This window comes from Apodemus sylvaticus, chromosome 5 (assembly GCF_947179515.1).
Source record: "Apodemus sylvaticus chromosome 5, mApoSyl1.1, whole genome shotgun sequence".
Taxonomy (NCBI): domain Eukaryota; kingdom Metazoa; phylum Chordata; class Mammalia; order Rodentia; family Muridae; genus Apodemus; species Apodemus sylvaticus.
This window is the reverse complement of record NC_067476.1, coordinates 73,483,114-73,499,536: the sequence shown is the minus strand read 5'-3', so window position 1 is coordinate 73,499,536 and position 16,423 is coordinate 73,483,114. Positions and strand designations below refer to the sequence as shown.

Sequence of the window (16,423 nt, the reverse complement as noted above, 5' to 3'; positions counted from 1 at the left end):
TTCCAGTCGGATTTCGTTGTTCTCCGTGGCTCACAGCCGCCTGTACCTCTGGCTCCAGGAGATCCAGTGCTCTCTTCTGGCCTCCTCAGGCATCTGAACACACACATGCACACACACACACACATGCATACACACACGCACACGCACGCACGCATGCACATACGCTTTTAATTTTTTTGTAAAGATTTTATTTTAAATGAGTACACTGTAGCTGTCTTCAGACACACCAGAAGAGGGCACTGGATCCCATTGCAGATGGTTGTGAGCCACCATGTGGTTGCTGGGAACTGGACTTGGGACCTCTGGAAGAGCAGCCAGTGCTCTTAACCGCTGAGCCATCTCTCCAGCCCAGCACACTTAATTTTAGCATAACAGGAATAAATCTAAAGTTGCAAATCCTATCACGGTACGTCCCCAGGGCAGCTCCCGAGTCCATGCTACCTGCTAACCTTTCTGACTCCACCATCCCTGACCCTGGATGTTCTCATGCTGCGGAACAGGGCGGTGTTTACTGAATAACGATAATCGATAATCGCGTGAACACTAGTTACTGATTAATGAACTTTCACTTCTCACCAGGCACTGTGCTAAGTGTTAACAAGCGTTGTACCAGGAATCCTTAAAATCTCCTCATTAGGTCTGACTGTTCACTCCCCCTACTTTGTTCTTTCCACATGTGTTTGTATGTGCATGTGTGTGCACATGTATGGGTCAGCCAAAGACAGATATCTGGCTTCCTCAGTCACACTTCCATTATTTTTTGAGACAGGGTCTCTCATTGAACCTGGAGCCCACTGATTGGCTATACTGGCTACCAAGCAAGCCCCGAAGGTCCTCCTGTGTGTCTACCCCTGCACCACTGGACTGATGGACATATGCCGTTGTGCCCAGCTTTTTAGATGGGCACTGGGGATCTGAACTGAGGTCCTCATTCTTACACAGAAAGCCCTTTCCAGACTGAGCCATCTCCTCAGCCCCACTGTCCTCATTTTCAAGATGAGGAAGCTGAGACTCAGAGAGGGTAAGCAGCTTGCCTAAGGTCACACAGCAGGCCAGGAGTGGTCTAGGTGCAGAGGCCAAGCCTGTTCAGTCAGTGCCTAAATTCAAGGATGCTCTTGCCCCTTCTGGTTCTGGCCCGCCTATCTCACTTCACAGGAGCGGCCCGGGTTTGCTGCCAGACCAGATGGGCACTCTGACATCACTCCTCAGTCCCCAGCGCTCGCCAGTAGGCAGTAGGTCAGAGCCCTGGGAGCCCCCTGAACCTGAGTCTTTCCCACTTTGCCCCCCACCCCAGATGTGGAGCACGGAGCATGGGCACTGGGAAACAAGCTGTGCTCCATTATGGTGAAGCAGGAGCAGAGCCCAGAGCTTCCCGTTGACCCCCTGGCTGCCTCCTCCGCCATGGCTGCTGCTGCCACCATGGCCGCCCCACCACTGCTGGGCCTCAGCCCCATCTCCAGGCTGCCCATCCCTCACCAGGTAAGCCTAGGGATCATTCCCAGGAGCTGGGGGGGGAGGGGGCTGAGGCGAGGGGGGAGTCACACCCAGCATCCTGGAACCTTGGGAGCTGAGAGACCTCTGCCTCCCACACTGACCATCCCTTCCCGTCCCCCAGGGGCACACATCACTGTGCCCTCCAAGCATGCTGGGTCCTCCCTGCATCAGAGAAAGCTTTCAGGGTACCAGGCAGGGCTAAGGGTGTGTTTCAAAGTGAAGGATATCTATTGGGGAGACACCCCAGGACACTTCCTTTCCTCTAAGGTCCAGGACTTAGAGAAATATTAACATGTAAATGCAACAACAACAAAAAAGTTGCATTTTAGTTAGTTTGTATTTAGATTAATAAGCCACGCCCATGAAGATCCCTGCCTCCACTTCTAAAGTGTATAGGTAACAGCTGTAAATCCAAGACCCTTCCAGGAATGAGGCTCAGACCATGGGCTTCTGGGCGGGGCTTTGCAGGGTCAGGCTTGGTCCCCTCCTGGGCTCCAGGCATGTCCCATCTCTCTTTTTCCTTCTGCTTCCTTCTTTGTAAAATAAGTGCAAGCCATGGGGCCTAAAATTCTATAGTTTTTTTTTTTTTTTTTTTAAATAAACACTAGAGCTGGGGAGATGGCTCAGCAGCTAAGAGCACTGGCTGCTCTTCCAGAGGTTCTGAGTTCAAATCCCAGCAACCACAGGGTGGCTCACAACCATCTATAAGGGGGTCTGACGCCCTCTTCTGGCATGTGGGTGTATGTGCAGCAGAGCACTCATACATAAATAAATAAAATTTTTAAATTGAAAATAATTAAACACTAATCCCAGTCTGGGAGTTTGCTCACCACCTGGGTTACCTCTTCAAAGGAGGTGATCATGAGCAAGAAAGGGAACATGGGTTCCCTGTCCCCAAGGCCGAGGGCTAGTGACCAGCTTGATCCCCAGAGATTCTCCAGAACTAGCTGAGCCAAAATCAGAAGGAAGAAGGGACGGCAGCAGAAACGGAAAAAAGATCCCAGGAGTTAAGCCCTAAATCCTGCAGCTGAGCGTGCCCTGTCAGACCCTAGAGCAGAGGATTCCCACCCCAGCGCAGGATGCAGGAGCCAGGCTGTAACCATCTGAACCCCCAAAGGGGTACTGCCACCGCTGTACACCCCCCTCAGGTCCCCTCGTCCGCAGTGCTGCCGTTGAGCTGAGTGGAGACCAGGGAATGGCCAAGCTCCTGGACGCCTCATTGTCCTAGGTCCAGCACTCTGCCTCCCACACAGTGTCGTGATCTCGGCTGGCTGCAGACGCAGTGGGGGAGAGACAGTCCCAAGAGCCACGCCCTTGTCATGGAGACCACCACTTACGTGAATGCTGGTGGGATTCACATGTATAAAGCCCCCAGTGTTCCTGAAGCCCTGCCTAGAGCATCACTTTGGAATTTAAATATGTAGGAACACATACTTCTTAAGATTGTACATCCGATGGCTCCTAAGCCTCACGTGTGCCCCTCGAGGGTCCTCACGGCTGCAAGCTTCTTTGACTGGCTTTACTCCCATTTGTATCCCAGGATCCACCTGACATTTCAGCTCCTGCAGCTTCCGCTGAGCCTTGCCCGTTTAATTCCTCCTGAACCACTGTTCCCATTCATCCAACAGCTACGTGGGACTAATGTGACCTCCTGTGCTCATGGCAACCACATACCAAGGCCTACAAGGGTCAGCCTCTACCTGGAAGGTGGCCTGGCCCCAGATACCATAGAAACTCTCCCTTCCTGGGACTCAGTTCTACCTGCAGTGTGTAGCCAGGGTTCTCCCTGCTCTTTGTTGAATGGCTTTTCTAAGCCTAAGGACTTGCCTGGGCTGAGCCCAGGACTCCTGAGGCCAGCCATTCCTGCAGCTATGCAGGGCAAGCCTCCAGCCGGAGGGAAGGAGTGTAACTGGCTTGATGAGGATTGTCCTGGGGGCAGGTGAGGGAGATGGATCTGTCTCTTCCTCAGGCCCCAGGAGAGATGACTCAGTTGCCGGTGATCAAAGCAGAGCCCCCGGAAATGAGCCAGTTTCTCAAAGTGACACCAGGTGAGTGTGTACACGAGAGACTTCTTCTGGTCCTGGACAGGTGGCACCCGTCTAGACCACCTCCATCTAGACCACCTCCATCCAGACCACCTCCATCTAGACCACCTCCATCTAGACCACCTCCATCTAGATCACCTCCATCTAGACCACCTCCATCTAGACCACCTCCATCTAGACCACCTCCATCTAGACCACCTCCATCTAGACCACCTCCATCTAGACCACCTCCATCTAGACCACCTCCATCTAGATCACCTCCATCTAGATCACCTCCATCTAGACCACCTCCATCTAGACCACCTCCATCTAGATCACCTCCATCTAGACCACCTCCATCTAGACCACCTCCATCTAGACCACCTCCATCTAGACCACCTCCATCTAGACCACCCTGTGCCTCAAAACTCCCACTTCCCCCACAAATGCTCTCACCTTCCCAATCTCTTGCTCCCTGTCTATCCATATTCCCTCACCTTCTTCTGTTCTTTTCTTACCCAATCTTTAGCTACCATCACTCTACCAACACCTCACTCCATTTGCTGACCCTCCTTCTATCCACTTGATAACTGAAAACTATTTTATAGCCACCAGTCATCTTTTCTTCCACCCATATAACCATCTATCCATTGCTTACCCAACTCTTTACCTATCTACCCACTTATCCATCCAAACATCTATTCATCTATCCATCTGTCCATCCATCCACCCATCTGTCCATCTATCCATCCATCTGTCCATCCATCCATTCATCCATCCACCCATCCATCCATCTATATCCATCCATCCACCCATCTGTCCACCCATCCATCTACCCATCTGCCCATCCATCTATCCATCCATCCGCCTATATGCCCATCCATCCATCTATCCATCCGTCCATCCACCCATCTGTCTATCCACCCATCTGTCTATCTGTTCATCTATGAATCCATCTCTCACTCCACCCACACATCTGTTCATTTGATTACTACCCATCCTATTGCCCTGAAACTGGATCCATATTTTAGAGTCAGAGAAAGGAAATGGAAGGACATTGGTCAGCCTGAGCTCCATGGGTCTGGTTTGACCTTAGTCCCCTCTGGACTTAAAGAACTGGGGCTTTTAAAACCTGAATCCCGTGAAGCTATGGGTACAGAGGCATGCAGCCCAGGGGCCTCACCAAGGTGGCAGGGGGCTTCCTCTGCACCATCAGAGATAGGTTGTCTTAGTTAGGGTTTTACCGCTATGAACAGACACCATGACCAAGGTAACTCTCATAAGGAAACATTTAATTGGGGCTGGCTTATAGGTTCAGAGGTTCAGTCCATTGTCATCAAGGCAGGAGCATGGAAGCATCCAGGCAGGCATGGTGCAAGAGGAGCTGAGAGTTCTACATCTTCATCTGAAGGCTGCTAGGAGAAGACTGACTTCCAGGCAGCTAGGAAGAGGGTCTTAATGCTCATGCCCACAGTGACACACCTACTCCAACAAGGCCACACCTACTTCAACAGAGCCACACCTCTTAATAGTGCCACTCCCTGAGCCAAGCATATACAAACCATCACATAGGTAGCATTCAGCAATCGTCTTCTTGGGTACCAGGTGTCTTTCTAACACTGCTAGGGGAATCTGATATCCCAGCTCAGGTCAAGGGCCTCTCAGTACATTTTCTGCAGTGACAGGGCTGTTTCCGCCTGTGTTCAGCTGTTCTTGTGATGTTAGAGCAGGGATGGGGTACAGCCCAACTAACCTAGTCCTCTACTTTTTACAGAGGACCTCGTACAGATGCCTCCAACACCCCCCAGCAGCCATGGCAGTGACAGTGACGGCTCCCAGAGTCCCCGCTCTCTTCCCCCCTCCAGCCCTGTCCGGCCCATGGCCCGCTCCTCCACGGCCATTTCCACCTCTCCGCTCCTCACTGCCCCTCACGTAAGCAACTAGGGACGGGCTGACCCTGGGGGTGAGGTAATAGGTAGGTTCACCCAGTTCCCTGAGCAGTGGAGAGGGCCAGGGAGCCTCAAGTCTGACACTTATCCCATCAGATTCAGGGAGATGCCGTTTGACAGGTAAGAGGGGAATGTTTCAGTTCTGCCTCAGGATGACTAGAAATCAAAGGCAGAGAGACGATGTCCAATAGGGCCTAGATGCAGCGCTGCTATGGAATCAAGATGAGAATCTGACGTTTCTGAGCCCTGGTGAATGACCCGGGCTATCTCCAAGAAGCACTTTTTGGGGGCAAAATGGAAGAAACTCTGAACTCTGAGGAGGTCATAAATCCTCGTAATTGTAACTGTGGAAAAGGGCCTGAGGTGGGTGCTGTTTTGGGGACTGTAGACTTACACGCTTTGAGACTGTAGATTCTAGGGTAGGGTCAATGAAGGGGCCTCCCAAAACCATTCCAACACTTGATCCGTGTTTCTGGACCTAAGTCAGATTCCTCCCCTTCTCCAAGGAGGAACCCGGGGGTTGGAGAGTGGAATATGTAGACAGCACATAGTGGTGCTTGAGTTTGAACCCAGAATTGGCTGCTTTCTCCAGAAACTGCAGGGGACATCAGGGCCACTGCTCTTGACAGAAGAGGAGAAGCGAACCTTGATCGCCGAGGGTTACCCTATCCCCACCAAACTCCCCCTCACCAAGGCCGAGGAGAAGGCCTTGAAGAGGGTCCGCAGGAAAATTAAGAACAAGGTAAGACTAGAGAGGTCCCTACCCCAGGACCATGGGGACATTTCCACTGAGCCTCCTGGTGATGTCAGCTCTGAAACTGGGGACTGCCTAGGAAGGGGATATGCGGCCATAGTAACCCCTCTTTGGAACCTCCTCCTCCTCCTCCTCAGATCTCTGCCCAGGAGAGCCGTCGCAAGAAGAAGGAGTATGTGGAATGTCTAGAAAGGAAGTAAGTGTCGCGTTCAGGCCGGGACCCCAGCCTGGTGTGCTGTCTTCAGCCAGAGGCCTGGCTGTAGGCTGTGGCACGGCTGTGGGACAGAGGAATCTGTGGGGACACCCTGAGCCTGAACCTGAGCCTGCTTGACCCTTCCAGGGTGGAGACATATACATCAGAGAACAATGAACTGTGGAAGAAGGTCGAAACCCTAGAGACTGCCAACAGGTGAGTGGTACCGGGTCCCAGCTGCCCCGTTAAGGGCAGTGGCTGGCTCCGGGAGGCGGGAGAGAAGAGAGATGAGCAGCTAGGTGCTATCCCAGCATGTACCCCGTGGCCTGGGAGCTCTGATGTCCTTCCAGTCTCCGGCTTCACAGGTGTCCCTGACCACACATAACTCTAGACTTCTGACAGGCTGTAAGATGTTCAAGTAAGACTGCAGGGCAGAAACTTTCCAGGTGTGCTCCTTAGCATCAGCATTGTCTCTCTGCTCCTTAGAAAAGCTTATTCTCTCTTCCCAGGGCATGACTGTACAAGCCTGTAATCCTAGTACTTAGGAAGCAGAGGCACGCTGATCTCCGTAAGTTCAAGGCCAGCCTGGTATACCTAAGGAACTTCAGGAGAGCCAGGACTGCATAGATAGACTCTGTCTCAAACAAATAAAGACCCAGAGCTAGGTCTATTGAATCATTTATTTACTGCAGAGGTAGGGACCAGCAATGTGTGTAGATTTTATTTTGTCTTAGGAGAGTCTCATATAATTCAGGCTAGCTTCAGACTTGCTAAGTAGCTGAGGAAAACCTAGGACTCCTGACTTTTCTGCCTCTTCCTCCTAAGTAGTAGGGTTCAAGCCTGTGTCCCTGTACCTGAATGCCACCGGTGGAGCTGTGGTCTGCTGTTTTATGTGTTTGAGTGTTTTGCCTGCCTGTGTCTGTGCAGCATGTGCATGCAATGCCCATGGAGGCCACAAGAGGGTGTTGGATCCCCTGAAACTAGAGTTCCAGACAATTATGAGCTGCCTTATGGATCCACGGAACTGAGCCTCTGGAAGAGGGGTCAGTGCTCTTCACCCTTGAGCTGTTTTGCCAGCCCCTTCAGTCAGTGCTTTAGTGCATTCCTAGAGCAGTTCCAGTTCTACTAAGATGATGGCCAGGACCTTTGCTCCTCAAAGCTAGCTCCCCATACGGCCTGAGAACTTATGAGAAATCACAAGATCTCAAGAAAGTCCGTGCTAGGACTTTCTTAAGATCACTGGGCCAGAATGTGCATTGTGCATGTGTATGCACATGCATGTGTGTATGTGTGTGTGCGCGCGCACATGCAGAGGCCAGAAGTCAACATCCAGCATCTTCCTTGACTGTTCTTCACCTTGTCATCTGAAACAGGATATTTCTCTGAATCTGACCCTCCCTAGTTGGCTGACTTGGCTGGCTCTGTGCCTAGTGTCCTCTGCCCCCTCCCCCAACACACCAGGGTTAGGTAGCCATACCCAGCCTGCCTGCCTGCCTGCCTGCCTGCCTTCCTTCCTTCCTTCCTTTCTTTTTTAAATTTGAGACAAGGTCATTTTTATTATATAGCTCTGGCTGTCCTGGAAGCTGCTAATGTAGACCAGGGTGGCCTTGAACTCACAGAGACCCAGTTGCCTCTGTGTCCTGAGCACTGGGATTAAAAGGGTGTGCCGCTGTGCCCACCTCAGGCCTGGCTTTGTTACATGGGTGTTGGGGACCCTCATGCTTGGGCACTGTGCCTGCTAAGCCATCCCTCCAGCCCCCAAACTGTACTTAACAAGGACCCTGGATGCCTCCGTTGCATTGGGTTTGGGAAACATTAGTCTCAGGAAACCGGCACGGCACCTGGCTTGTAACATAAAACCAGATCGGGCTCTGGGTTCTGGCTCCACTCTGCTATTGTCTGTGACTCTGCTGCTTCTGTGAGCCTCTCTGGGCCTCAGTATTCTTGGTGACAGCGTTGTGACACCAGCACTGGCTAACAGGACTGATGGGAGGCTCTATAAGACACAACAACCAAAACCAACATGGTCTGTAGCATTAAAGATGCTTGCTCCTTGATTTCGCCCCTTTTATAATGCTGTTCCAATTCTAGGTAGTGTCCTGAGCTATGACTCCATAGTATTTTCTAGGAGTAATTACAGTAACACAAACAACAGTATTTAGTAGAATCCTAATACAGGACCCTGCCTCCTAGCTATGCAGGACTGATCCTGGGACCTTGTACACACCTACATAAAGACTTCTCCATCATGCTAAGTTCCCTTGCTTTGTCTTTAGGTTTTTGTCTGTTTACATTTTTTTTTTTTTAGTTTTGAGTTTATTTTATTTATTTATTGAGTATGTGTGTGTGTGCACACCATGGTGTACCTGTGCCGGTTAGACAGCAAATTACAGTAGTCAGTTCTCTCCTTCCGCCCTGTCAGTACTGGGGATGGGATTTGGGCTATCGAGGTTGCTGGCAAGGACTTTTATGCGCTGAGCCATTTAACCGCTCCTGTTACTTTTTGAAACATGCTCTCATGTGGCCAGGTTGATCACAGACTCATTATGTCGCCGAGGTTATCCTTGGACTCTTGATCCTCCTTCCCCTCTGACTGCCTGGCCCAATGCAAGGCTTCTTCCAGGCGCGCACCACCTAGCCTAACCTGAGTGTTCAGTTTTTGGAAACAGGGTTTCTCTGTGTTGTAGCTCAGTCCTGAACTTCCTATGTACCCAGGCATCCTTCTGTTTCCCGGCTTCAGGAGACCTTGCTACCTATTTTCTCCTTTCCTTTCCTGAGACCAGGCTTCTCAGGCAGGAATCAGGGTAGGGTTCACCTCCCTTCCTCTGCCCTTAAAAAAAAATCTCAGAGTTTTAAGACTATTTTGCCACCTGCTGTCCACTTCAGGAACTGCAGGAACACAGCTGGGCGGAGAAGTGCAGTCTTACCGGAAAACAAGTGTGGGTGCCCAGAGGATTCCCTGCTGGGTAGTACCTAGTTCTTGCCCTCGGTTAGCAACCGAGGCTATGACGGAACTCCACAAATAAAGCTAATGTGTTACAGGTGCTGTGATAATGGTAAATCAGCAGTACATTAACGTAAACAATGGCCCATCTACTGACTGCGCTACACATGGTGTCAAGTGTCTTTCTTACGGACTCTGGGTGCCGTGGGGTGCAAAGGAGGAGAGTCAATGTGTCTGTGACTGGTGCTGGATAAGAAAACGGAACCCAGCTGGGCAGCGGTGGCACACGCCTGTAATCCCAGCACTCTGGGAGGCAGAGGCAGGCGGCTTTCTGAGTTGGAGGCCAGCCTGGTCTACCGAGTGAGTTCTAGGACAGCCAGGGCTATACAGAGAAACCCTGTCTCGAAAAAAACAAATCCAAAAAAAACCCAAAAAAAACAAAGAAAAAAAAAAGAAAGAAAGAAAGAAAGAAAGAAAGAAAGAAAGAAAGAAAGAAAAGAAAACGGAACCCAGCCTTTCCTGGGAAGAGTCAGGAGCAAGAGTTGGGCGCCCCTAAGCTTCTACAGGATGACCCAACTTCCACGGTGGTGAGGCAGGTCCCAGAGACCCAAGCCAGGCTGCAAAGGAGCCTACCAGGAGGTGACCTTTTAAATCTTGACTACAATGGGCATCATTGCATAGAGGCCCAGTCAGGAGCCAGCCAAGGCTTTTCAGGAGAGGCCAGGATGCAGACACGGCTGCTGTGCCTGAGCCACCATGGTGACTCCTGTGCCTTCCTCAGGACCCTGCTCCAGCAGCTGCAGAAACTCCAGACTCTGGTCACCAGCAAGATCTCCAGACCTTACAAGATGGCAGCCACGCAGACTGGCACTTGCCTTATGGTAGGTGCTACTCGTTACTACAAGGTGGCAGCGGGGGTGGGGAGTTGGGGGGTGCGGGGGGGGGGGCTCTTCTTGAGCTCTCTAGGACTGTGAGCAGAGCCTGAAGAGGCCAGTGACGTGTCCAGGCCAGCTCTAACAGAGGTGTGATTGATGCCACTAAATCTAGGAAAGGCAGGGAAAGGCCTTGGAAAGTGGCTTCTATAGCACGGAGTGTGATTCCTCTAGGAATCGGTGAAAGTAAAGGAGCCCCCAGGGCCCCCAAGGCTAGGGGGGACACCTAGGACAGGCTCAGCCTCCCTGTGGCTCTCCTCCATTAGTCTGTGCTCCAAGAAAGCACAGATGTTGGCTCTGACATTCTGAGGGCAGAGCCTTGTGGAGCTCCCCCGGGACTCTTGTCTCCCTCTCGGGCTCAGACTGAGAATGCAATGTGCCGAAGTGTCCTTCTCCCTGGTCACGGTGACAGCCTCCCTTCCTCCTTCCCCCTTCTTCCTTTCCTGGCCTCTCTCCCCTGTAGATGAGGACCACACAGAGCCACTCCCTCTGGTCTCTGGTCCATTTCATGTCACTAGATTGGGTTGAAGGCGACTCAAGCAGCCTCCGTCTGCTTCCAAGGACCACACGTCCAGAAAGCAGCCAGCTCGGGGGTGGGGGGCAGGGGTGGGAGTGGTGGAAGTGCATTTTGGAGAAAACCGAGCCTCTTGCATCTAATACTTTGGGGTGAGGAGAGTTGCTGGGGTGGCCAGTCTTAGCCCTGCCCTGCCCCAGCTCTGATGGCCGCTCCGCCCACTGCTAGGTGGCAGCCTTGTGCTTCGTTCTGGTGCTGGGCTCCCTTGTGCCTTGCCTTCCTGCATTCTCTTCCGGTTCAATGACTGTGAAAGAAGACCCTATCGCAGCTGACAGCGTCTACGCAGCCAGTCAGAGTAAGTACCTCATGAACTCTGGGTGAAAGCCAGTTACTAGAGAGAAGCCATGTCAGGTGCATGGTGCACCTTTAATCCCAGCACTCTGAAGGCAGAGGCAGGTGGATCTCTGTGAGTTCAAGACCTGCGCAGTCTACATGAGGAGTTCCAGTCCAGTCAGGGATGCATTAGTGAGACCCTGTCTCCAAAAAGTCTGGAGGGCTGGCCAGACGGCCTGGTACTGGCTGCTTTTCCAGAGGACCCGGGTTGGATGCCTGACCACCCACATGGTGGCTCACAGCCACCTGCAACTCCAGTCCCAGGGGATCTGATGCCACAAAGACACCAGGCACACAGGGAGGCACAGACACCACGGCAGGCAAAGCATCTGTACGCATTAAAAAGTAAAAATAAATAAATAGATACTTTTAAGAGATTTGGGTTGGCATATCTCACTCTATCAGATGGAATAATGGAGCCCCAGTGAAGGCTTGTGACCTTTTAATGTTAGCTGTAGAATTAAGACCAGACTATTTTTATTTTTTTTTTCAATATTTATTTTGTGTATGTAAGTACACTGTGGCTGTCTTCAGACACTCCAGAAGAGGGCATCTGATCCCATTACAAATGGTTGTGAGCCATCATGTGGTTGCTGGGATTTGAACTCAGGACCTCTGGAAGAGCAGTCGGTGCTCTTAACTGCTGAGCCACCCCTCCAGCCCAGGGACCAGGCTCTTAAGTCGGCCTCTCTGAGGTCGTTTGGTGCGACTTGGAGAGGGCAGCCTTAGAGGTCAGTAGAGTGTTCTAGGTCTGATTTTCATGGATGAGCCCTGGGACAGCGAATGAGTGTCATTTCTGATGTGGTAGAGTCTGTGTGACACAGTGGAAGGCACACAGGACCTGCGGCAGGTGTCAGGACTCTGCTGGGAGCGCCTACCCCTGGGGAGAGTGGTAGTTGTGATGTGAGTGCCACCCCAGTGGAACGCAGTGTCGTCCGTTCAGAATCAGTCACAGCCGGCACTGCAGTTTGCTCCTTGTGAGCCAGGGTGCACATCTTGGCCTCTCTAGATGTTGATTTCTAGACCCCAGAAGCTGCTGTCCTTACAGTGAACGGTAGGTGAGCATACACCTTGCCTTCTGGAATAGCCCCTGACAGGCGGTGAAAGACGGGCCATGAACAGCAAGGGAAGAGCCAGTACAGGGGACAGCAAGCAGCGTGGCTTTCAGACGTAGAGGCCACTTCCGGTAGGTCCATGGAAGAACTTCTAGGCCATCTTTCACAGGCCAGGAGCATGAATCTTATGTGGCTGAAGAGAAAGAGGAAACAGATGAGAGGTCAGAGAGAGGGGAGAGCAGGGAGTGTGTGAAGAGGAGGGAGACTGCGGGCGGGGCGGCTCGGAGGGAGGAGATGAACAAGACAGAGCCTAGAAGGGAGGACAGGAGCTGCGATGACAGGAGCTGCGAGACCAGGGGCCTGGGAGGGCTGTGATGGGGGCGGGGGCGGAGGCGGGGGCGGGGCACAGGTCCAGAGAGCCAGGGCCATCAAGGCAAGGGGAAAGGAAGCAGACACTGAAGAGGAGGGGCTGTGCTAAAGTCCAAAACCCTGGGAGGGGGAGGAGGGCATGAATGAGCCTCTGGAGGGAGCGCAGCGCAGGGCAGGGCAGAGGGCACGTCTGAGGAAGGAGGTGGCTTGTTGAGCAGGCTGATTTCCGGACTGCAGCTTCACACAATGCCAGGGGCCGCCTTTTCCATAGATTCTCATAGATTAGACCCTGCAGGGGAAGCTGTGAGGCAGGCCCCAGACTGGAGCCAGGAAGCCAATTTACGGGGGACCCTTGATGATGAGCCCTGGGAAGCGGGGCTTAAAACACCTGCTTCCCAAGGCTTCATGTGAGGGGTTTTTTTGGTGGTGGTGGGGGGGGGGGTCGTGTCAGGGTTTCTCTGTGTAGCCCTGGCTGTCCTGGAACTCACTCTGTAGACCAGGCTGGCCTCGAACTCAGAAATCCTCCTGCCTCTGCCTCCCAAGTGCTGAGATTAAAGGCTTACGCCACCACCGCCCGGCCTTTCATGTGAGATGTAATTTGCTTTAAGCTAAGGGCTTTATACAATGCCTGGCACAGGTGTCCGACAAGCATTCCTTTTTGTCCCCTTGACTTCCCAGAGGAACTAGCCTAGAAAACAAAAAGGTTTCCTTAAGTCTCCCAGGAAGTAAGTGGTGTGGGAGGCGTGGGAGGATTTGAACCCAGCTCCCAGCAAGTCCTGCCAGTGTGATCCCAGCTTCTTAGGTCTTACCCGGGCTGCAAAAGAAATTAATGGCCTGCCTGAGCAACTTAGTAAGACCCCCATCTCAATATAAACTAGAGAGAGAGAGAGAGAGAGAGACTCCATATCCTGGTGATAGTGTATTGGCCTAGCTTTCATGAAGCTCTGGGTTCAACTCTTCATATTAGAAGAGGAAAATCCCCATTTCCAGTAAGCAGATCATTCCTGTCTTGCTCAGAAGTGCTACATTTTTCTGAGCTCGTGATTTTACAAAGCACAGTTCAATCGCTTACACCGTATTTACTTCTCATTGAATCCTTGAATCTCCATGAGGTTGATTATACACTATCCCCATTTTACAGATCAACAAACTGACACTCAGCAAACTCAGAGCAGAGTGGGTAACTAACCTAAAATCACACAGCCAGGGATCCTCAGGGCTAGGAGTCAGAGTCCAGCCTGTAAGATTTCAGAGGCTGTACTCTTCATGCCTAGCACGTGACCAAGGCAGTTCGGGCAGAGGGGGCATGCCTGAGGGGCATGGAGGGCTCACACTGGGTTTTGTTCCCCAGTGCCTTCCCGGAGCCTGCTGTTCTATGATGACGGGGCGGGCTTGTGGGAAGATGGCCGAGGTGCTCTGCTGCCTGTGGAGACCCCAGAAGGCTGGGAGCTCAAACCCGGGGGTCCAGCAGAGCCGAGACCCCAGGACCACCTCCAACATGACCGTGCGGACAGCATCCACGAGACCACCAAGTACTTGAGAGAGACCTGGCCAGAGGACACTGATGACAGCGGCCCCAGCCCCAACTTCTCCCACCCCAAGGAGTGGTTCCATGGCAGGTGAGCAGAGGAACAGCCTTTCCTCTTCCAGAGTCCCAGGCTGTACCACCCTCAGCCACATCTTCCCAGGGGGAGGGACCCCAGGTCAAGGCCTGGCTCACAGCCGAATGACGGGTACCTCAGGGCAGATTCACCCCTGGTTCCTCTTCTTTTCCCAGGGATCTGGGCCCCAACACCACCATCAAACTCTCCTAGGCCACTCTGAGACCCAGGACACAGGACGGACACCCCGGCACCCAGAAGATGCATTCTCTCGTTCGATGACCCAGATCCAGCTCACACCCCTGCCCCCGGGGCCCTCTGCCCCAGGGGAAAGGGTCTTTCTTCTCCTCAGCCCTCCGGGTCTCTGTAGTGGCTGGGGACCCTCTATGTCCCCAGACACCTGGACTGCTCCCCTGGGCCGACCACTCTGTTCCCACCTTTTCCTCTCACAACTATCCGTCCTCCTCCAATAAACCACTCACCGGGACACCCATTTCCTTCCCATAGTGACCAACGCAACCACTGTTCCTGGCCCCCTCATACACGTACACACAAACAGACATGCACACACCAACACACCCCTCCATCTCCTACTGTACAGAGACCAAGAACAGAAATCGTTTGTAAATAATGAACCTTATTTTTTATTATTGCCAATCCCCTAAGATATTGTATTTTACAAATCTCCCTCCCGTCACTTCTCCCTTATTTTGTATTTTATGAAGTTAGTGCGGGCTTTGCTACCCCTTGGCCTGGGAAAGAGGGACACCCCACCCTCACCAGGTCTCCCCCGTGCCGCTGCCCAAGCTGCTGGGCCTTTTAAATCGCCAAACTGCTCCTCCACCAGCTCAGCACGCGCTTTAAGAAAGCAAAATTAAAAAAAAAAAAAGATTCAGCATCAATCCTGACTGGGCGTGTCCTTTGTGAGGGGTTCAGGAGTGAGGTGGGAGGTTTAGTTTATATTTTTGTTGGGGGGTGTGAAAGGGTGTGTGGTGTGGAGGCCCTTCTGTCTGGGGACATTTGTCCAGTCCTCAAATACAATGCCTGGAACCAAATTGAAAAATTAAAAACAAAAAACAGTTTGATAGAGTGTTATACATCTGAAATCTCAACCAAGATGGGAGAAAGGGACAGGAGAGCCTCATGGACGCTCAGATCACAGGCTAACGGCCTGCAGCAGAGATGAGAGAGCCTATGTCACAAGATGGAAGGCACATGTCACTGTGGTGCAGCACTGTGGAGGCAAAGGCAGGCAGAGCCCCGGGTTCAAGGCCAGCATGACCTACATTTCAAGTTCCAGGCCAACCAAGACTACATCGTGAGGCTTTCTCTAAGAGGCAAAAAGGGGGAAAGGGAGTTAGAGAGATGGCTCAGCTGTTAAGAGCACTGACTGCTCGTACAGAGGTCCTGAGTTCAAATCCCAGCAACCACATGGCGGCTCACAGCTGTCTTTAATGGGATCTGGTACCCTCTTCTGTGTCTGAAGACAGTTACAATAAGTAAAATACATATACATAAATAAATATTTTTTTATAAAAGAAAACTTTATGGGTTGGAGAGATGGCTCAGTGGTTAAGAGCACCAACTGCTCTTCTAAAGGTCCTGAGTTCAAATCCCAGTAACCACATGATGGCTCACAACCATTGTTGGTTTTTGCGCTGAAGGTCCCGTCTGCTTGCTGCGTTGCGGCTGCGGCTGCTCGCTGTGCCCACTCGCATGCTCCACGGGCACCGCGCCACGGGACGCGGTGGAACCGTGAGCCGCAATGAGACACGCTAGGCCAGATAGTTCCACGTGGGATTTTATTTAAGATAGGGAACGGGTAGCAGGCGGGAAGGAAGGGGAGAAGAGAAAAAAGAGAGAGGAAAAGAGCGCTGCCCGGTTATATACGGTGGTGACGTAATTACAGGTAAAGGTGGGCTATGGAATTCTGGGTAAACGGCAGCTGTTGCCTTGGCAACAGACCTATACATTGCTTGTATGGTGTCACAAGCTTTGCAGGCCTCGGGTACCTACAACCATCTCACAACAAGATCTGATACCCTCTTCTGTTGTGTCTGAAGACAACTACAGCGTACTCACATATAATAAATCTTTAAAAAAAGAAAAGAAAACTTTAGAAGGCAAGAACCTAAGTAGTGAGAGTTGTCCTGTGATCTCCACATGCACAATGTGCATGTGAACACACAGGGCCGTGCATG

At 52.0% G+C, this 16,423-nt stretch overlaps 1 protein-coding gene across 1 annotated transcript in view; it reads left to right on the top strand.

Moving 5' to 3' along the window:
* The window catches only part of Creb3l1 (cAMP responsive element binding protein 3 like 1), a 43,064-nt gene extending 28,450 nt beyond the window's left edge, over positions 1-14,614 (top strand). The window contains exons 3-12 of the mRNA XM_052183001.1: positions 1,295-1,479; positions 3,464-3,542; positions 5,293-5,450; positions 6,060-6,209; positions 6,359-6,417; positions 6,562-6,630; positions 10,140-10,239; positions 11,033-11,159; positions 13,973-14,240; positions 14,399-14,614. Coding sequence (XP_052038961.1) covers positions 1,295-1,479; positions 3,464-3,542; positions 5,293-5,450; positions 6,060-6,209; positions 6,359-6,417; positions 6,562-6,630; positions 10,140-10,239; positions 11,033-11,159; positions 13,973-14,240; positions 14,399-14,435 — 1,232 coding nt within the window. The 3' untranslated portion in view covers positions 14,436-14,614. The remainder of the gene's footprint in view (positions 1-1,294; positions 1,480-3,463; positions 3,543-5,292; positions 5,451-6,059; positions 6,210-6,358; positions 6,418-6,561; positions 6,631-10,139; positions 10,240-11,032; positions 11,160-13,972; positions 14,241-14,398) is intronic.
* The last annotated feature ends 1,809 nt before the right edge of the window (positions 14,615-16,423 follow it).